The sequence below is a fragment of the Hyla sarda genome, chromosome 7, assembly GCF_029499605.1.
Source record: "Hyla sarda isolate aHylSar1 chromosome 7, aHylSar1.hap1, whole genome shotgun sequence".
In the NCBI taxonomy this organism is placed as follows: Eukaryota; Metazoa; Chordata; class Amphibia; order Anura; family Hylidae; genus Hyla; species Hyla sarda.
Window position 1 is genome coordinate 181088635 of NC_079195.1, and position 22205 is coordinate 181110839.

General features: G+C 43.0%; 1 protein-coding gene across 1 annotated transcript in view; it reads right to left on the reverse strand.

Moving 5' to 3' along the window:
* Positions 1–22199, reverse strand: part of LOC130283198 (zinc finger protein 569-like) — a 65691-nt gene extending 43492 nt beyond the window's left edge. The window contains exons 1-9 of the mRNA XM_056532403.1: positions 22027–22199; positions 21700–21831; positions 18560–18715; positions 15036–15218; positions 14842–14965; positions 14666–14760; positions 12699–12807; positions 11217–12219; positions 10042–10127 (exon numbers count right to left, since the gene is read on the reverse strand). Of these exons, the coding sequence (XP_056388378.1) occupies positions 10042–10127; positions 11217–12219; positions 12699–12807; positions 14666–14760; positions 14842–14965; positions 15036–15218; positions 18560–18667 (1708 nt within the window). The 5' untranslated portion in view covers positions 18668–18715; positions 21700–21831; positions 22027–22199. The remainder of the gene's footprint in view (positions 1–10041; positions 10128–11216; positions 12220–12698; positions 12808–14665; positions 14761–14841; positions 14966–15035; positions 15219–18559; positions 18716–21699; positions 21832–22026) is intronic.
* Positions 22200–22205: the final 6 nt, after the last annotated feature.

A 22205-nucleotide genomic window follows, 5' to 3' on the forward strand; every position in this document is an offset into this window, starting at 1 on the left:
AATTTTGGACCTTTTTTATTTTTTTTCGTTCACGCCGTTCACCGTACGGGATCATTAACATTTTATTTTAATAGTTCAGACATTTACGCACGCGGCGATACCAAATATGTCTATAAAAAATGTTTTTTACGCTTTTTGGGGGTAAAATAGGAAAAAACGGACGTTTTACTTTTTTATTGGGGGAGGGGATTTTTCACTTTTTTTTTACTTTTACTTTTACATTTTTTAACATTTTTTTTTACACTTGAATAGTCCCCATAGGGGACTATTCATAGCAATACCATGATTGCTAATACTGATCTGTTCTATGTATAGGACATAGAACAGATCAGTATTATCGGTCATCTCCTGCTCTGGTCTGCTCGATCACAGACCAGAGCAGGAGACGCCGGGAGCCGCACGGAGGAAGGAGAGGGGACCTCCGTGCGGCGTTATGAATGATCGGATCCCCGCAGCAGCGCTGCGGGCGATCCGATCGTTCATTTAAATGGCGAACTGCCGCAGATGCCGGGATCTGTATTGATCCCGGCACCTGAGGGGTTAATGGCGGACGCCCGCGAGATCGCGGGCGTCGGCCATTGCCGGCGGGTCCCTGGCTGCGATCAGCAGCCGGGATCAGCCGCACATGACACGGGCATCGCTCCGATGCCCGCGGTTATGCTTAGGACGTAAATGTACGTCCTGGTGCGTTAAGTACCACCTCACCAGGACGTACATTTACGTCCTGCGTCCTTAAGGGGTTAAACATGGCTCTCGTCTCAAGCGTGGCAAGGCTCAGGAATTGCGCAAAGCTCTCCTTGCAGTTTCCTCCCTTGAACTGCTACATAAGAATTCTCTTTCCCAACCGGTCCTCCGGGACCTGCAGCTTGCCAGGCTTAAGGTGAAGCGATTGCTTGAGGCATCCTGGGGGTGCTGGCTTCAGTTGGGTCGCAGTAGGTTTTACGAGTATGGGAATAAAAGTGGACGCATGCTGGCTAGAGTGCTGCGCTCTAAGGTCGCCCAGTCGCACATCCCTTGCATTCGCACCCCAGCTGGCCCCGGGGTCCATTCCACTGAGGATATTGCCTCCACCTTTAGCACCTTTTCTTTGGACCTGTATAACCTTCCCTCTCCCCCCTCTTCATCTTCTCCCCGAGCCTCTCCTTTCCCTTCCTTGTCTCCTCAAAAGGTCAAAGAGCTTGAGGCTCCTTTTTCTCTGGAGGAACTGGAACGAGTTGTTCGGGACCTCCCGGGAGGGAAGAGCCCTGGCCCGGACGGGTATACGGCCACATTTTTTAAAACCCTTCTTGAAGCCTTCTCCCCTGTTATGTTACGGGCTTTTAATTCAGTCTCCCCTACATAGCCTATTCCCGCGTCCTCCACTCTAGCCCACATAGTGGTCATTCCAAAACCTGGCAAGGACCCTCAGGTTTGCAGCAGTTACCGACCCATTTCCCTCCTGAGTGTAGACCTCAAAATTTATTCTAAACTATTAGCCACCCGTTTAAATTCTGTACTCCCCTCGTTAATCCATTTAGACCAGGTTGGTTTTGTGCCGGGGAGGGAAGCCAGGGACAATACCATCAAAACCCTGGACATTATTCACCATGCCCAATCCACTAAATTGTCTTTAATGATCATTTCTCTGGATGCCGAGAAGGCCTTTGATCGTATCTCTTGGTCCTCCCTGGCACAAACGCTGAACCTTGTTGGGTTAGGTCCCGTTTTTTCAGCTAAAGTCATGGCCCTCAAGTCGGAGATCCTCTTATGTAATTCACCTTCTCGGCTGTATACTTCTATCTCTACTAACTTTCAATTACGTCCCTCTTCTTCCTTCCTTCCATACTTAGGAATAGCGCTGCCTTCTTCTTTATCACAGTTGTATAAACTTAACTACCCCTCTCTTTACAAATCTATTCGGGAGGACCTGGCCAGATGGAACCTTCCCCACATCTCGTGGCTTGGACGTATCCACTCCATAAAGATGGTGGTATTACCTAGACTTCTCTACCTCTTTAGGACTTTACCTATCCCAGTCCGCATGACGGACCTTAGGAAGTTACAGAGTGATGTTTTTGAGTTCATCTGGCGAGGTCTTAAACCCAGAATCCCTCGAAGTGTCATGTACTACCACAAAAGACTGGGTGGGCTCTCTGTACCTAACTTCATACATTACTATCACTCTGCTCGTCTGGCTCAACTAGTCCTTTGTAACTCCCCATCGGACTCTCCCCGTTGGGTTACGCTAGAAAATGATTTGCTTTCTCCATATACCTTACAATCTCTCATGTGGTCTACTGAATCAGTCTCCTCCTATGTTCCTTCCTCAGCTATCCTATCCCTCTATTCTCTTCTCCTCTGGCGGTCGGTGCGTTTTAAGTACAAGCTGCAATCTCCAGTTTCTCCTACAACCCCGCTACTTGCTAACCCTTCCTTTCCTCCTGGTCTACAGAGGTCGGATTTTTCTTGGTGGCTTTCTCACAAACTCTGCTTACTCCACCACTTTCTCGTACGTAAAAGATTGACTACCCAATCAGAATTCATCAGTAGGTATAACCCACCTCCTGAGGAAATGTTCAGAGTCTCCCAAATTTTCTCCTTCTGGCGCTCCTTAAATACTACTTCATGTGCCATAGAGAACTCCTTCTATGAAGCCACGGCTATATACTCACCATTACGCACGGGGACTCTTTCCCTTATTTATTCGGTTCTAAACCGTCCTTCCAAGGACACAAAGTTATTGTTTATGTCTCAATGGGAGGACGATTTCCAAATTACCTTATCATTACCGCAATGGCATGAATGCTGTGTGCAGTTGAGTAGAGGTAGTTGGCAGACCTCCCTAACAAAAACTGCTCTAAAAATACTTCATAGGACCTATTATGTTCCCTCCAGGTTGCACGCCATTTACCCATCTGTCTCCCCTCTGTGCTTTAGAGGATGTCAGGATACAGGTGATATGTTGCATATATGGTGGTCTTGCCAGTATGTTGCAGCATTTTGGCACCGGGTTGGGGACCTGATTTTCTCTGTCTTACATGTCTCCTGCCCACAAAATCCGGCTATTTTCCTGTTGGGCCACAAACCTCGGGCCTTACCTGGTGCCAAATTTAGACTATTACAATTTATTCTTCTGGCAGCGAGAATTCATATTGCTTCCAAATGGAAAACGTCTGTGCTATCCTTGTCGATGGTCATAACGAAAATTAATGATATTATGTTATCAGAACGTTTGAATGCTATCAGGGGGGATGAGATGTTGCTCTTTAACAAAGTATGGGATCCCTGGATAAACTCCCCTCATGGTATGGATATCTCTTACTATATCTCATTGTAATGGGTCTTCTATGTATGATTTTCCTCTGATACTACCATCTCACCATCGCCTGCTTGTTTCCCTTCACTTCTGGAAATGTTGACCTTTCTGGTTGTGTGCTTCGAGCTACTATGTACTGAGCTTATATGTACCTGACCCTTCCTCCCCCCCCCCCCCTACCCTTCCCTTCCTGGCCCCTCCCCCCTTTGGATTTTGGTTTAAGTTGACCTTTATATGGCAATAATCCTTTGTTATTGCACTAGTTCTGTTACTTTGCAAATGCTATACTATATGATGTGCAACATTCTTAAGCTTCAATACATTTACTCCGTTTGATACTAAAGTCATGGCCCTATATCACTCCCCAGTGGCCCGCCTAAAAATAAATAGTTCAATCTCTCCTCACACCACACATTGTCTCATATTGTAATAAATTGCTCTCTGGCTCTCCCATGCCCCCGGACTTTCTGCAAGCCTCCATAGTTGTCATTCCAAAACCACATAAAGACCCGGTCGGATTAGCATTTTAAAAATTACCCTCATGCCGCGGCTGTTATACCTCTTGCAGACCTTACCCCTTCATATCCCTCCCTCCTTTTGGCGCCTGTTGCATCGGTGTTTTGGACTATTCGTCTGGTCTTCGACACGGCCCCACTTGAACCGAATCCTTCTTTCCAGATCTAAACTGACTGGAGGGACCAGATTATCTGATTGCCGCCTATACTATTTGGCTTGTGTACACGCCCGTGTCCTTGACTGGTCGCATAATCTTGACACCAAACTGTGGGTACGCCTGGCCCAAGATCTGTCCCTGCGAGCCTTAGCCACCTTGCCTTGGACATGTTCCCCATCCCGACAAACGCAGTTCCCATCCTCTTTCTCTACACGGCACACCCTTGCCTCCTTGCATGCCGCTGGGGGAGGTGAGAGCCTAGTTGATAGACTGGGCCCCCTTTTCCCTGTGTCGTTTTACCCATTGTTTCTTCCTGACTACTTTTCTGGGGGTGACATTTCTGGAGCTTCCCTTGCAAGTCCCCTTCGATTTTATCATGTAGTAACTGATGGTAGGCTCAAATCCCTGGAGGAGCTGTTGGCAGATGGCTCCTCCTCTAGGCGTGCTCCCTTCGCATACATTCAATTGCGCCATTTCTTCACCACTCTCCCGCACCATACTGATGTTCACCGTGAGCTATTGCCCTTTGAACGCCTCTGTATTGCCTCCTCCTACCCTCAACATGCCATTTCTATTATTTATGATCTCTTGTTGTCCTTCAGGAGCAGCTCCCTGACGGCCTTTTGTCGTGCTTGGGAGACTGAGCTAGGCAAAACATTTTCTGAGGAAGATTGGGCACAATGCTTTTTCCTCACACACAAGGCAGTCATTGCCACTAAAGCCCAGGAAACATGCTACAAAGTCTTATCCAGATGGTACCGTGTACCGACGATGCTGCACAGCTGGTATCCTTCTGTACCTAATGTGTGTTGGCGCTGTGGCACCGCCGAGGGTACGATGACGCATATCTGGTGGGCATGTCCAGTTCTTTCACATTTCTGGCGCACGGTTCTTCAGGTCGTTACAGATGTCACAGGAGTAAGGGTTCCACACACACCTGAGGCGGTATTGCTCTTTATGTTTCCCATGGCGCAGGCAAAATATAAGCGTTCCCTGGCACGACACTTATTGCAGGCGGCTAAAACGGTTATTCCTCGGAGGTGGAAGTCCACTGAACCCCCTACCTTGGAGGAATGGGTTGCGGAGGTGACACACACCCGTCATATGGAAGAGCTGCTGGCAGTCCTTCCAGCGGATGTCTCTAGGATAGGCGCTGTTTGGCTCCCCTGGACAGACTTTTGTTCTTCTGGGGGATATAGATCTCTGCTATAGACTTTAGAAATTAGTATATAGTGTTGGATGCTATGGTAGGTTATGTTGCTCCTTTTGTGTTTCTTTTCCCCTACCCTTTCGACTGGTGCCTCGTGCCCTCATCCTGGCTCGTTTGCTCTCATCAGCCTATTGGTGTATGGATGTGCAGTCTCTGGTCCTCTCCATCTTCGTCTCTGTGCTTTTTTCCTCTCTCTGTGTGTCTCTCGTTCTCTCTCTTGCTTTCTCTGCATGTATGTCTCTTCTCTATGTATCTACTACCTTTTAATGTGCATCGTGTGCCATTCATATTCATTGGCTCCTTATGGCTTTAGGGGACTACACTCCTTAAATTCCTGATACTTGCATTGTTATTTAATTGCTCCTCGTCCTGCTCCTATCCCACTATTGACACACCTAGATCTGCCGTATTTTTTCAGTGGTTGTATTACTTTGCATTTTGCATTGTTGACCTTTATTATTGTAATATTGAGCCCATTGTCTTCCCGGCCTTACCTGGCCGTCGGGGCTTAAAAGATGCTGTACTGTTTTCTTTATCTGATTGTTATCTTTCAATAAAACCGTTTGAATTTGAAAAAAAACAAACAACTTTTCATATATTGCAGGACTCATTATAATATGACATTTCACAATATACACCTGTTAAAATTTTTTTACATTTTCACCTGAAATTCAAGCTCAAAATAGCCACCATTAGGGGTCGCCTGTCTTTTAGCCAGACAGACTAGTCTAGATTTTACAGCATACTGGATACCGGCCATAAAGCACACCGGTATCCAGTATAGGAGATTTCTATTGTGTATGCAAAACTACAGATAAAGGATGTGTGGACATGCTGGGAGCTGTAGTTTTAAAACAGCTGGAGGCAACACTGCTCTAACACAGTTATTTACAAACATCAGCTTCAGTTGGTACTAAACTACAACTCCCAGCATGCTGAAATAGTCAAAGCTTTCTCGGACTCCTGAATGACAAAGAAGTTGATCAGACATTCAGGAGTCTGTGAAAGATGAAGGACACACATAGTGACAGCTATGCTGATTAGCATCCAGCTTTACTAGGAGAAGATAAAACAGATAGAACATGTATTCATAAAAATGCTGTACTTTTATCTAAAAAATCCTTGCACTAATTTTATAAAGATCTATTCTTATATTTATACATTTTATCCTGTTATGAATTCACCATAATGTCTTTTGATTACTGCAGGCAAGCTCCAAGTATCTTCCTCTGACACATGACACAGCATAAAACCAGAGAGGAAAGGGTTACAGAGTAGAGAGTACTGATTGGCTGACTGCACAGGCTTGCTCCTGTGAGGGAGACAGACTGACACGCCCCCTCCAGCCTGCACAATGAAAAAGTAACTCACCAGCAGATAAATGCTTATATCTCTGGATATACAGGTCCGAGACACATAAAAATTATATGCACATGATCAGGATTGGGTCCTGAGTAACACTTTTTTTTGCACTATGACAGGTACACTTTAAGAACCACTGTCCTAGAGGGTTATGCTGAAGGTTCCACTGGCGATTGCTGAACACGGAGGAAAAAAGCGAGGTGATTTCCAGGGCGCACACTGCAACTTCAGAGAACCGAGGATGCTGTAGGTAAAATTACCATACTTCTATTCAATTAGACAACGCGTTTCGAGAGCGGTCTGCTCTTTTACAAGTCCTTTCAGGGAACCGAGGATGCCTACGGTTAAATTACCATACTTCTATTCAATTAGACAACGTGTTTCGAGAGCGGTCCGCTCTTTTTCAGGTCCTTTCAGGGAACAGAGGATGCCGACGGTTAAATAACCCTACTTCTATTCAATTAGACAACGCGTTTCAAAAGAGGTCCGCTCTTTTTCAGGTCCTTTCAGGACTTGAAAAAGAGAGCGGACCGCTCTCAAAACGCATTGTCTAATTGAATAAAAGTATGGTAATTTAACCAACGCCATCCTTGGTTCTCTGAAGTAGCGGTGTGCGCCCTGGAAATCACCTGGCTTTTTTCCTCCCTGTTCGGCAATCGCGGGTGGAACCTTCAGTATCCTCCAGCCACCCTCCTCGGGTGGACCCAGGTCCTGCGGCAGCCTCGAACTACATGTTTATATAGATGTTGAGCTTTGAGCCCAACATCACAAGGTACGTGCAAAATCAGCAACCCTGACATAATCCTCTTATCCTCGGTAACGGCACTAGGCAGTGCCTTTCCCTGTCTGCTCCTTCCTTTTTGTCTCTGCATATATCTATCCTAGAGGGTTAGGAACAGTCCCCTCGTGTTGTAGTTTTTAAAATGTGTGTCTGTTATTGCTAATGAACTTACCATTATTTCTTAGACAAGGGTTTGGTACCATTCCAGAACCCTTAGCAGGTTCAAAAGCTCGCCATGCAGCATTATTTGATTTATTTATGTTAGCCATTAAAAGGTATTATGACACAGCATAAAACCAGAGAGGAAAGGGTTACAGAGTAGAGAGTACTGATTGGCTGACTGCACAGGCTTGCTCCTGTGAGGGAGACAGACTGACACGCCCCCTCCAGCCTGCACAATGAAAAAGTAACTCACCAGCAGATAAATGCTTATATCTCTGGATATACAGGTCCGAGACACATAAAAATTATATGCACATGATCAGGATTGGGTCCTGAGTAACACTTTTTTTTGCACTATGACAGGTACACTTTAAGAACCACTGTCCTAGAGGGTTATGCTGAAGGTTCCACTGGCGATTGCTGAACACGGAGGAAAAAAGCGAGGTGATTTCCAGGGCGCACACTGCAACTTCAGAGAACCGAGGATGCTGTAGGTAAAATTACCATACTTCTATTCAATTAGACAACGCGTTTCGAGAGCGGTCTGCTCTTTTACAAGTCCTTTCAGGGAACCGAGGATGCCTACGGTTAAATTACCATACTTCTATTCAATTAGACAACGTGTTTCGAGAGCGGTCCGCTCTTTTTCAGGTCCTTTCAGGGAACAGAGGATGCCGACGGTTAAATAACCCTACTTCTATTCAATTAGACAACGCGTTTCAAAAGAGGTCCGCTCTTTTTCAAGTCCTTTCAGGACTTGAAAAAGAGAGCGGACCGCTCTCAAAACGCATTGTCTAATTGAATAAAAGTATGGTAATTTAACCAACGCCATCCTTGGTTCTCTGAAGTAGCGGTGTGCGCCCTGGAAATCACCTGGCTTTTTTCCTCCCTGTTTGGCAATCGCGGGCGGAACCTTCAGCATCCTCCAGCCACCCTCCTCGGGTGGACCCAGGTCCTGCGGCAGCCTCGAACTACATGTTTATATAGATGTTGAGCTTTGAGCCCAACATCACAAGGTACGTGCAAAATCAGCAACCCTGACATAATCCTCTTATCCTCGGTAACGGCACTAGGCAGTGCCTTTCCCTGTCTGCTCCTTCCTTTTTGTCTCTGCATATATCTATCCTAGAGGGTTAGGAACAGTCCCCTCGTGTTGTAGTTTTTAAAATGGGTGTCTGTTATTGCTAATGAACTTACCATTATTTCTTAGACAAGGGTTTGGTACCATTCCAGAACCCTTAGCAGGTTCAAAAGCTCGCCATGCAGCATTATTTGATTTATTTATGTTAGCCATTAAAAGGTATTATAACTGCATAAAATTTTTTTTTTATATTTTATTTAGCTTTGATAATGTTTGGGTTTAACACACTTAGTAAATTTATGTTTAGTTAAAGTGGTTGTCCAGGAAAAAAACTTTTTTTAATATATCAACTGGCTCCAGAAGGTTAAACAGATTTTTAAATTACTTCTATTAAAAAATCTTAATCCTTTCAGTACTTATGAGCTGCTGAAGGTGAGTTTCTTTCCTTTCTAAGTGCTCTCTGATGACATTTGTCTCAGGAACTGTCCAGAGTAGAAGCAAATCCCCATAGCAAACCTCTACTACTCTGTGCAGTCCCCGAGATAAGCAGAGATGTCAGTAGAGAGCACTGTTGCCAGAGAGAACAACTCAACTTTAGCAGCTGATAATTATTGAAAGGATTTTTTTATAGAAATAATTTACAAATCTGTTTAACTTTCTGGGGCCAGTTTATAGAAATTAGTTTTTTCTTTTCCTGGAATACCCCTTTAAGCCCCCCTTCTTATTTTGGATTGACACAGGAGTAGTCACTTCGCTTGATGCAGTCGAATGGCCTTTTGTGCTACAGTCGCTGAGGCAGTTTGTGCTTGGCCCTCATTTGATCTCCTCATGTTTATATTTTTGTTAATGGGATTTTATCTCCAAGTTTTAGTCTAGCCAAGGGTATGCATCAGGGTTGCCCTATCCCTCCCTTTTAGTTTGCTCTTGCATCATGATCCCCAATACTCCGGGATTGTAAACTGCATTCGGGAGGATACGGTGGGCTAGTACGCCGTCAACATTATTCTTATCGTATTATCTCCTCTGCTGACTGGGGTCAGGCTGCTGGTGGTTATAGAGTGGTGTCTAGTTTTAAATACTTTTATTAATAGGGACTATAAGCAGGATTATCAAACTAATATATTACACCTTCTTGTATATGCTAGGGATAAATTTAGGAGCTGGGCTGGCTTGCAACTTGCAGCACCAGGATGAATAAACCTGGTAAAAATGAAGTGCCTCTATGCAGGTTCCACAGTTATTCTTTAAACAGCTACATGCCTTATTACCAGTTATTATATAGGACTCTACAAAATAAAAATTAAGCTAAAGTGTTGACTGCAACACCACAATTATTTGGTGGGCATGTCCTTATCGGATTTTTTTGGTCTATTACCAAGCAGGGCAAATGCGATACCCCTGACTCTAAATCTAAATTATTTTTACACTACACTGATTTTATGCTGAACATGCCTCTCTAGTTTGATGCCTCTCTTGCCAATTTCCTCATAGTCTTGAATCCTTTGTTCTGGATCCAACACAAAGTGAGTTGTGTGATGTGTATAGGAATCGGGGCACTTTCTCCTTTTAGAGAATTTGTCCAGTTATACCATGCGTTTCAAATGCAATTACCTACATTAGATCGCCCATTCTCATGAATTCCTCTTGTAGGTGAGTAAAAATAATAATGGTTTACAAGCTATTATTTTCACTCTATACACATTTCTGATTTATGCTAAACTACACGATGACACATTAACAGTTGAGCCTAGATGGAAAACTTTACCATTTATCTTATAGACCACTAAATTTGAGAAAATGTGATCTCTTGAGTTACTGTTTCTTTTCAGAGATCATGGTCAACACAAGATTTTTTTTAAACAGTACATTTTGTTTGAACTATAATCATTTGTGACTAATTACTATTCCTAGTGATAAACTGTTGGGACTGTTTCGACAAGGCAAATAACTTTCTATTCAACATAGGCAAAGTTGCTTGCAGATCCCGCATGCTGCAGAAGTCCAAGCAAGCCTAGCCATCTCTTCTGCACTTTGTAAATCAGTTGCCAGTAGGGATTTATCGATTTGCAAGGCTGAAATTGACCTTAGCAATCTCTGCAACCTCTGGGAAAAACACTATAAGCACCTATGACACTTTTTGCATACACAGTGGTTTTCCTACATTTGTTTCTCAGTTAAAACACTGATTTCTGTCCTTTTTAATAACTTTCACTGCGTTGGATAATCATGTTAAAGGTAATGTTTATCCAAAAATGTGGTCAGCCTGGTGGAAAAACCACACAAACACATACATACTTTTATAGATTCCCCCCAGCTGCTGCTGTTTAAAATGGAGCCAGTCCCAATCAGCGGCAGGACAACTCATCAGTGTTTGGAAGAAGTTGTGTGCAAAAATAATACTAAAATGTGTAAAAAAAAAAAAATATACACAGAAAATGTTTTTTTTGTGCGAACAGCCATGTTATATCCAAAACTTTTTGGGTACAAAAGATAGCTGGGACAAATAATGATGTATGACCATAGCCCCAGTGGGTGGATAAAACTGTCAATAATGTATTTTGAGAAATTTGTACAGGTTTCAATTACTATTAACAGAAAGGAAAGGTATCTGTGACTTCAGTACAACATGGACCAAAACAGCATTGTTATGACTGAAAAGTAAGACAATTCATGCCCATGTGAATTTTTTGATGGTGTATAAAATGTGATATGTTGGAAAAACATTGTCCACATTCTAAACATGAAAATGGCCTCTCACTCATGTGAATTCTCTGATGTGAAACAAGACTTGATTTCTGAGTAAAGCGTTTCCCACATTCTAAACATGAAAACGGTTTCTCCCCCGTGTGAGTCCTTAGATGACTTATAAGATATGATTTCTGAGTAAAACATCTCCCACATTCCAAGCAAGAAAAGGGTTTTTCTCCTGTGTGAGTTCTTTGATGATTAATAAGATCAGATTTTTTTGTAAAAGTTTTCTCACATTCCAGGCATGAAAATGGCCTTTCTCCTGTGTGAACTCGCTGATGTCTAATAAGATCAGATTTTCTTATGAAACCTTTCCCACATTCTGAACATGAAAATGGCTTCTCCCCAGTGTGAATCCGCAAATGCTGGGCAAGATTTAATTTCTGGACAAAACTTTTTCCACATTCCAAACATGAAAATGGTTTTTCCCCTGTGTGGATTTTTCGATGTTCAAGAAGGGCTGCTTTCTGGGTAAAACTTTTCCCACATTCTGTACACGGAAATGGCTTTTCACCTGTATGAATTCTCAGATGCTGAACAAGAGTTGATTTCTGAATGAAATGCTTTCCACATTCTGAACATGAAAAAGGCTTCTCTCCTGTGTGAACTCTATTATGTCTTACAAGATCTGAATTCTTGAAAAAACTTTTTACACAATACACACAGGGAAATTTCCTCTCAAGTCTCTTGTGCACAGAAAAACCCAAACCTGTGTCTTTAAATATCCATGAAAGATTAGGTTCCTCATGATAACAAGGGTCTGATGACAGCTCTTTCCGATGAAGCATTGAGGGTACATTATCAACAGTTTGGTGAACAGTTCCAGATGCATTAGGCATGATTTTGTCTTTTTCCCAATCGGGACATAAAGAAAGACGTTCCTCTAACACCATGGTGCAGTCACCTGCTGGGATCAAAAATGTTTTATGCAAAATTAAGTATATAATTATGTATATACTACTAAATATTTTCGCATGGTAAAGAATGCTATGGCTCTAGAGTAAATCTTTGTGCCTCTGTGCACACAACTGCCGTGTGGATGAGAAAGGGAAAAAAAAAAAACACACACACACACACAAGGAAGTACCCACAAAAAGCTCAGTAATATAACATTTTTTTCTTCCAAGCATAAAGCCTCATTTCAAATGTTTATAGAACACGAATAATTCAGAAGTAATCCATAAAAATTTTCAAAAAAGGTGCAGCAGATAATAATCAATTGTAAAAAAAACAAAAACAAACCTTAATGACCCCAAATATTGAGAGTCATGAATTTGAAAATGATCTTTCTTTAGGCTGATAAAAGAACCAAAAAAAATGTATGCACAGTATTTAAAGCATAGATCTTAATTCATAATGATTGGTAGCATCCTCAAAAGGGTGTACCTGGGCTGATATCAGTTGAAATCTCTTCCTCTTTACAATGCTGGTCTTCCTCCACATAAACCTCCTCTATTTCCAAATTCTCAAGCTTAATATCAGTAAGATCTTCACCCTAATTTGGTATGTACAAACAAACTATTAAAGAATCAGTTGAAAAGTTTCCCATTAGTGCACAGAAAAACGTTACATACCAGTAAATAATATTTTACATAATTAATACATTTACTATTTTGAGTACCTGTCATTTGGAAAAACTTGACATGTCCTAGGGAGGACATGGGCGGAGGTCTGAACACCTGCCGATCAGATTAAGCTGGGAGAAGTCTGTGCTGCCACATGCTCCTCTCCCTGCTCTGTGTCATGTAATTGAGACACCCTCCATAGACTTACATCACGAGGGTGTCTTGGTCACATGACAGGGAGCTGGGACAGGCTCCTGGCTCGTTCTTCTGATCGGTGGAGGTCTAAACACTCAGATCCCCACTGATGCAAAATTTTGACACGTCAAAAGAATTTTCAAATGACAGTGACCAATTAGGTATCTAAACATAGGCCTACAATTTACTATACTCTAGTAGCACAACAAGGATAGAATAGACGGCAACTCACTGGATGAATCGTGCAGCTTTATTGCTCGAGACACAACGGGTACAGCAGCAACGTTTCGCCAATGGGCTTCTTCCGGCTCACTGGTATGACGTGGCACCGGTGCGCTAGATATACGTCTGCAACAGCCAGTGTCATGGCAACCAGGATACACAAACCTACAGCGCAGGTATCCCGTTGGCGCATGCGCAATTGCGCTACCGCACCAAAACAGGTAAGTGACAGTGACAATAATATAAATATATTAAGGTAAATAGAAAATACAAAATACTGTACATTAAAAACAGTATGTAAAATAACTTTTACAAAAAAACACTCATGTCATTCTTGTCATTTAGTCCAGCCGGACCAACGGAGTCTGTTCTCAGGATCCAGGTGGATTGTTTCTGGAGCAAACGTCCAGAAAGAACTTTTTGCATTAACCACCTCCAGTCCTGAGAAAGACAACGCATTAATATTACCTGAATGCATAGTTCTAATATGCTCTATTAACCTGGTACAGCCTTTGCCTGTATGGATGGAACGCAAGTGCTCTTGTACCCTAATATATAGGCAGCAGATGGTTTTACCAATGTAAAACCTACCACACGTGCAGTTGAGCATATACACGACATACTTTGTTTTACAGGTAATAAATTGTGTCACAATCCACTCAATACCTCCCACTCTGCAGAACTTATTCTCATTATTATACTGGCACATTGAACAATGCCTGCATTTAAAATTACCTCGGGGGAGAGACTTCTCTAAACAGTTTTTTTCACCATCTACTAACCGGGTGCAACAAAGCTGGTTGCCCAGCGTGCACATCCTTCGGTAAGAAAAAAGTGGTTGTCTTTTAGCTATCAACCCCAGGTCGACATCGTTTTTGATTAGATGCCAGTGTCTCCTAATGGCAGCTTGGATAATATTATTCATCGAAGAATGTTGAAAAGAAAAAATAAACCTCTTTTGACCTTTTTCTGTTTTCTTTTTAGGGAATAAAAGTTGGTTCTGACTTGAACTTACTGAATTGAATTTACTATACTCTACCTTGAATTTATTATACTCTCCCTATTTATTCAAATACATGTCATTTATAAATGTTGACTTTACAGCAGCCTTTATATGTCATTGGGCATATAAAACTTCTCCAGAGGAAACGTTGCTGAGTTGCCGATAGCAACCAATCAGATCGCTTCTTTTGTTTTTGAAAAGGCCTCTGAAAAATGAAAGAAGCGATCTGATTGGTTGCTATGGGCAACTCAACTTTTCCTCTGGACAGGTTTTGATAAATCTCCCCCATTGAGTATATAGTACACAAGGACCAATAAAGAGGATCACATATCTCATATGAAAGGATCAGAGTCCTCATTTGCATCTACCTGATTTAAGGGCACTCCATTCTTTTTTTCTGGACAATTCTGGGAATAGAGAGGACTAGGACATATCTCTTGTATATTTCTCTCAGTGGATCCATCTGTAGAACAAGATTGTGATTGAATGCATTGTTTATTTTAAAGATGAGCCTCTTTTTTTTAACAATAAAGTCTCCAATTACCAGAAAATGTACAGGACAGTGAATTTTCCACGAGAAAGTCATTGGTGAGATCCTTATGTTCTTCTAAATACTTCCACTCCTCCATGGAGAAATAGACAGCGACATCTTCACACCTTACAGGAATCTGAAATGCAATGATACAGTCATCCTCCAGACACCTCTCTTGTGGTCACTGTATAAAGTGCTGCACTCACCTCTCCAGTTAGCAGATAAATAATCTTATTGGCGAGGTCTAAGATCTTCTGTTCATTGTTTCTCTCATTGTCTCTCTCATGAGGTTTAGGCATGGTAATGGGGCTCTCTGTCCATTCTTCTGACACAAATTGGCTGCTAGGTTTCACACACCCTCCAGAGATCTTCTTCACAACTACGTAATCCTGTTCTTAGTTAAAGGAAAACTGTCACAATTTAATAAATAAAATCATGTAATGTAATAAATGTTTAAATATGTATTTTCTTTATTGCCAAACTAGTTCCCATTTTATTGATAAATTCTAAGTCCACAGGGGGCTGCCATAACTATAGTTACAGTGTGGTGTGTCAATTTAAGACACCTACACCAATGTTATACGGCAGGCACAGGGCACTGGAAAGTTAGGACAGAGAGCCTCTCATAGATTAACCTTAGGCTCTGTTCTAAGCGTGTACAATGACACGTAGAATACAGCCTGGTAAGCCAGCCACCATGTTGGTGAAGTCTGTCGAAGACAGAAAGGCAGAGCCTCTTCATTGTTGGTCCCAGCACATCACATTTTTTAGTGAGTAGTGGAAGGTGAGTATTGAGCAGCAACCGCATGGTGAGCTGTGACTGCAGACCGGATGGTGAGTGTTAGCTGTGAGCGCGTGGTGAGTTATTAGTAGGCATAGGAAAAGAGGGTGGGGTAGGACAATTGTTAGTGGTAAGTGGGTGGTGAATGGAGGGCACATGGTGATTTGGGATGTTGTGTTAGCACTGAGTGCATGAGAAGTGTTCGCGCTGAGCAGATAAGGAGTAAGGCTTCTGAATGGCACATGATATATTTAATACTGACATATCTAGCCATTCAGGAGCCCTACAAAGCTGTGTGCGACAGTATGTCCCTGTAATCCTGAGCTGTAGTCACTATTCTGCTGCTATATCACATCTTACTCTCCAGTCACCTCCAGAGCTGTAGTCACTATTTTGTGTACCTACCCTTACCATGTTGAAATGTTGCAAAGTCCAGAAGCAGCAAATGTGAACACTGATATGTGCATAATGTTGAAAAGCGACCGAGCCAGGTTAATAAAAATCTATACTCACTGGCTGTGACAGGTCACCGCTACAGCCAATGAATGCATAAGCGGCATTTCCTTATGTCAAGAGGCCATGAAGTTGTGATCAGCTGGGACTGGGCACCAAGGGAATGGTGGATGCATAGGGATCGCTGCTGGAAGGTACAAATATTTTAAATTTTTCAGCCTAGCCTAGCCAATTTTAAACATACATAGAAATCACTAATCAACCCATTTAATGTCATGTGTCCAAATACCTTACATCTTGAGTCTTGACCATACTTTATTAGTAGAGAAAGAACTTCATTTTAGAAACCCAGAATCCTATCTCCCTTCCTTTTTGCGCTGGGGATGGTGCCTTTGGCAGCAGCCATCTGTAGGGACCGCTCTATCTGTGGTATTCCCAGGGGGTCTATTGTTGAGAAGATTTCCCTTTATGCAGATGACACATTGGTGTACTTGTCAGATGCTGAGGGTTCTCTCCTGTTCCTTATTGATCTACTTGACCGGTTTAGTTCGATTTTGGGCTTGTAGGTCAACTGGGCTAAGTCCTCTGTAATGACACTTTTTGTCTGGGGTCCCCCTCCCTTCAGAGGTGCAGGTGGTTTCCTGATTTAGATACTTAGGGGTGGAGGTAACTGTATCCCTGATTATTTGTCTCTGAACTTGGAGCCACTCTTATGTTCCACTGTGGAGCCGTTAGCTGCCTGGTCCTCATTCCCTCTCTCCCTAGCTGGCACGATCAATATATTTAAAATGATTCACCTTCCTAACTTTTATTTTTTTTCATTTAGCTTCCGTGATCCCCCCCCTAGGAAATATTTTAATACACTATGTGGTTCTCTGGAGTCCTTCTATTGGCAGGGAAAGCCTCCCAGACTTGGTCGGGCTCTTCTCCAGGCTCCTAAGCGACATGGAGGCTAAGCTGCCCCATGTGCATAGAACTATTTTCTTGCCTCCCAACTAGTCTATGCAGCGTGGTGGATCAATCTGGATCTGTCGAACTCGGCGACAGCCTTGGCTGAAGCGATTATGGATTAGCATGAAGCTTTTACTAACTCACTCTACAGGTATCACTCTCACTCTTCCTTTCCTATTCCCCTTCTAACTATAGCTAAAGTGTGGTCGGTGGTGTCGAGCAAATTCCCGCAGCCTCTGGTATCTCCTAGAGCACCATTGTTGGGGAATGTAAATTTACCTCACCTAGGTGGGTTACGGGAGGCCAGTTTTTGGGGTTCTCATGGAGTCAAATTTGTGATCCACTTGTTTGGGGAGGATCAGGTTTTCTTATCCTTTTCAGACATGAAGGAATGTTATAGCATCCCTGGAAATGCCATTTATAGGTATCTTCAGCTTAGGCATGCGGTTCCGGCGCAGTTTGGCTCCCTGACGTTTACTCCTGTGTTTTCTGATGTGGTGTTTCTCCTGGGCACTACAGATCTTTCTAAACCCCTTACTCAGTCCTATGCCCTCCTCCAGACACCAGGGCCTAGCCCTTTCTCACAAGTCTTTCATTACTGGGTGGCTGATATCCCGGATTTGTCTAAGAGTAAGTGGAAGGAGGTTGAGGGCGTTTATTATTATACTGCAGTAAGCAGTAGAGATATGCTCATCCAATCTAGAGTTTTGAGGTTGTATTAAAACCCTGCTAAGCTTAAGTGCATTGGTGTTTCTCCATCTGATATGTGTTTTTGTTGTTCTACGAAAATTGGTACATTTTTGCATGCCGTGTGGGAGTGCCCCGTCATTGCTCTCTTCTGGAGGGAGATGATGGGGTTGCTGGCTGATAATCTAGACTTCCTTTCTTACTAACCCCTGTGGTATTTCTGCTGGGAGTCATTAATGAGGTTGTCTCTAGTTCACATAGATACTTACTAATTTGCTTCCTGCTATTCTGTGCCCGTAAAGTTGTAGTAATGACCTGGAAGGATACCTCCCCTCCCCCGCTATCTCGTTAACTTTGCTTAACAAATTAACAAAACAAACTCACTAACTTTGGTTAACAAATATGTCCCATTGTACCAGGCTCTTTATGTAAGTCGTAAGTGCCCAAAGAAATTTGAGGTATGAACCCCCTGGCTTCTGCTGGCTGTGTTGAATGACCCCCCCCCCCCCCCGTCTAGACTGTCCCGGTAGGTTTTCTATGATGTTGTTCTTTACGAGGGGGGGGGGGGGGGGGGGCGGGCGGCAGGGGTTACCGGGATGTTTGTTTGTTGGTATGTGAGTGTGTGTCTGTGTTGGTCTTCCTCCGGTTGGGTCTCAGATATACCCTTCTGTCCTACTATCGTATACTTCTACATACTTTGAGTCCCTATCACTGTGTAGGAGCCTGTCTCTGGGACCTACGGAGGCTATTGTTGTATATGTTTTATCTTGTTCCACCTTGTTGGTGGTGTTTGTTAATTAAAATGCAAAATTTAAATACTTTAAAAAAAAATTCAAAAAAATAAACCCAGAATCCTACCTCTCCAGTCACTAGGTAAAGGATCTCCAGGGTAAGACTTAATATCTTTTCTGCCATCTTGTTCCTTTCTTTACCCATCTTCTGTGGGTCAGTCTGGAAAAGCACCATTGTCTTGCAAAGGGGAACACAACTAGGTGGAAACGGTACTGTAGAATGCTTAATGGAAACAGGAGAAAATGGAGAGAAATAGCATCCCATACTTAAGAGTTCAGTGGTTGTGTGCTAACACAGACAATGGGGGAGGAATCAAAACTGTAAACTGTAACTTTTAGACGGTGTAAACAGATCAGACAGTCTGGTATAAGGAACCTTTTACATGTACTTATCGAACGCTGGGACCCCTGCCTGCTCCCCCCCCCCGGGAACTCCTGCCTGGCACCCCGCCTCTCCTCATGCACGGAGCAACCTCCGCTCCATGCACTGATTACTGTCTACCACCACACGGAGCGATGGTCAACACGCCCCCTCCATGTATTTCTATGGAAGATACAGTGCTCATGTATCTTTGGCTTTCCCATATAACATTTGTGCCAAAACTCCCCTTTAAAGGGGGACTCCGGCACTTAGACATCTTATCCCCTATCGAAAGGATAGTGGACAAGATGCCTGATTGCGGGGGTCCCGCCGCTGGGGACCCCCGTCATCTTGCACGCAGCACCCCAGTTAAAATCAGTCCCCGGAGCGTGTTCACTCCGGGTCTGATTACCGGCGACCACGGGGCAGGCGGCGTGTGACGTCATGCTTCCGCCCTCGTGTGACGTCACGCTCCGCCCCTCAATGCAAGCCTAAGGGAGGGGGCGTGACACGCCCCCTCCCATAGGCTTGCATTTAAAATTCTGTAACTTTCTGGCACCAGTTGATTTAAAAAAAAAATAATTTCCACAGGAGTATCCCTTTAACCCCTTAACGACGCAGGACGTATATTTACGTCCTGCGCCGGCTCCCGCGATATGAAGCGATCATATCGCGTCGGTCCCGGCGCTCATCAACGGCCGGGACCCGCGGCTAATACCACACATCGCCGATCGCCCAAAGCTGACCGCCGCTTCTAAAGTGAAAGTGACCCAGCTGCTCAGTCGGACTGTTCGGGACCGCCGCTGTGAAATCGCGGCATCCCGAACAGCTGACCGGACACCGGGAGGGCCCTTACCTGCCTCCTCGGTGTCCGATCGATAAATGACTGCTCCGTGCCTGAGATCCAGGCAGGAGCAGTCAAGCGCCGATAACACTGATCACAGGCGTGTTAATACACGCCTGTGATCAGGATGAGAGATCAGTGTGTGCAGTGTTATAGGTCCCTATGGGACCTATAACACTGCAAAAAAAAATGTTTTTTAAAGTGTTAATAAAGGTCATTTAACCCCTTCCCTAATAAAAGTTTGAATCACTCCCCTTTTCCCATAAAAAAAATAAAACAGTGTAAAAAAAATAAAATAAATAAACATATGTGGTATCGCCGCGTGCGTAAATGTCCGAACTATAAAAATATATCATTAATTAAACCACACGGTCAATGGCGTACGCGCAAAAAAATTCCAAAGTCCAAAAAAGCGTATTTTGGTCACTTTTTGTACCATTAAAAAAATGAATAAAAAGTGATCAAAAAGTCCGATCCAAACAAAAATCATACCGATAAAAACTTCAGATCACGGCGCAAAAAAATGAGTCGTCATACCGCCCTGTACGTGGAAAAATAAAAAAGTTATAGGGGGTCAGAAAATGACATTTTTAAACGTATAAATTTTCTTGCATGTAGTTAGGATTTTTTCCAGAAGTACGACAATATCCAACCTATATAAGTAGGGTATCATTTTAACCGTATGGACCTACAGAATAATGATAAGGTGTAATTTTTACCGAAATATGCACTGCGTAGAAACGGAAGCCCCCAAATTTACAAAATGGCGTTTTTTTTTCGATTTTGTCGCACAATGATTTTTTTTTTCCGTTTCGCCGTGCATTTTTGGGTAAAATGACTAATGTCACTGCAAACTAGAATTGGCGACGCAAAAAATAAGCCATAATATGGATTTTTAGGTGGAAAATTGAAAGGGTTATGATTTTTAAAAGGTAAGGAGGAAAAAACGAAAGTGCAAAAATGGAAAAACCCTGAGTCCTTAAGGGGTTAAGGACTTTGGTTTAACAAACCTACAACCTCACCCAATATATGTTGGGAGTGCACAATTGTTTCCTAAGATACCAATCCAACCTATGGCTCTCTACATCTATAACAAAACCACCGTTCCCATCATACCCCAAGGTTGAAGTCTGCAACAGCTGGAGGGCAACAGGCAGTAAAACTTTGTTTTCAGCAACACAACCCACCACCAGTGAACAGCCAGTGGCCCTCGACTCCAGCTAATAGTCATATTACATTCACGTCCTGCAAAGTCCAGGATCAGCAATTGTGAAGCAAGCTTTTTCTGCTCCATCTTTGTATGCATGGCATCACGGAGCTATGCATATAATTTTTATCTAAATAAAATAGGGTTTATTTAGAGAGATAGTTTTCTGCAGGACCCCTGGACAACAACAGTCAGGACCTGTCCCATTCAGATGAATTGGAGACGCTACTGGACATTCTCTGTTACCTTTTCATTGGGACCTAATGAAGAGAGGAATCCCCGCTCAAAAAGCGTTGTCCAGCCTACCAAGATCACTGTGAAAACCTATTTGCCTCTGTATAACTCGCACTTTGGTGAATAAAAATGGTTTCCACAAATCCACTACCTGCACCAATTTCTCCCGATGGAGCTCCGCTCCCGCTAGTCGGATTTTTGGGACAACCCCCACTAGGGACTCCCGCAACTATCCTCCAGTTACCTTTTCATAAGGCATTCTACAGAGAGGGGGACTGCTGATCTCAACTATAAATGGTGGTCGATCCAGTGTTCTCTCACTACTGGTGTCACCTTTCACTGTATTCCTGTCTGTGCTAAGAAAAAAAGGCATAACCGGGAAATGATATGTACAGAACAGGAAGTCCCAGCTTAGTTTTAGCTGTGGGAGGAAACTACAAGATTTCAGGATTATTATAAAATAAATAGAAAAATTAGAAGAAAAATAAAACATCACCCATAAAAACCTGAATTCAACAATAGGTCATTTTCTGATGACACGTTCCCTTTAAAGCAACCCACCTTCTCTGTCTGTAGTGATGAGCCCCCCACGTGTCCTGCAGACCTTTCCTCACAACGTCAGTCCACTCAGGATGACTTCTGGGACATGCTGGATACCAGGTAAATATTAGGCATCATAGCCTTGGCAAATTTCTGGCTTAATTAAAAAAACAACCGGCAGAAAGGGAATAAAACTAAGGTCTGGCTGAATTGACATATCTGTTATATGGGTACACAGTGTTCTAAAAGGGGGACTGCAAATTATATATATATATATATATATATATATATATATATATATATATTAACTCTTAACAAAATACTAATGGTAACACATATGAAAGTAACCTTAAAGGGATGGTTTCCATTAAATACTTTGAAGGAGAACCAGGCACATTTATACTGCAGCTCGCTGTGGATATGTGACAACCTGCAGGAAGGTGCAGTATAAAGGACTATAACAGAGCTAAATATGACTTTCTCTATCTGAAGGGACTGCAGCCATGAAGAGCGCAAGGACGGAAGAC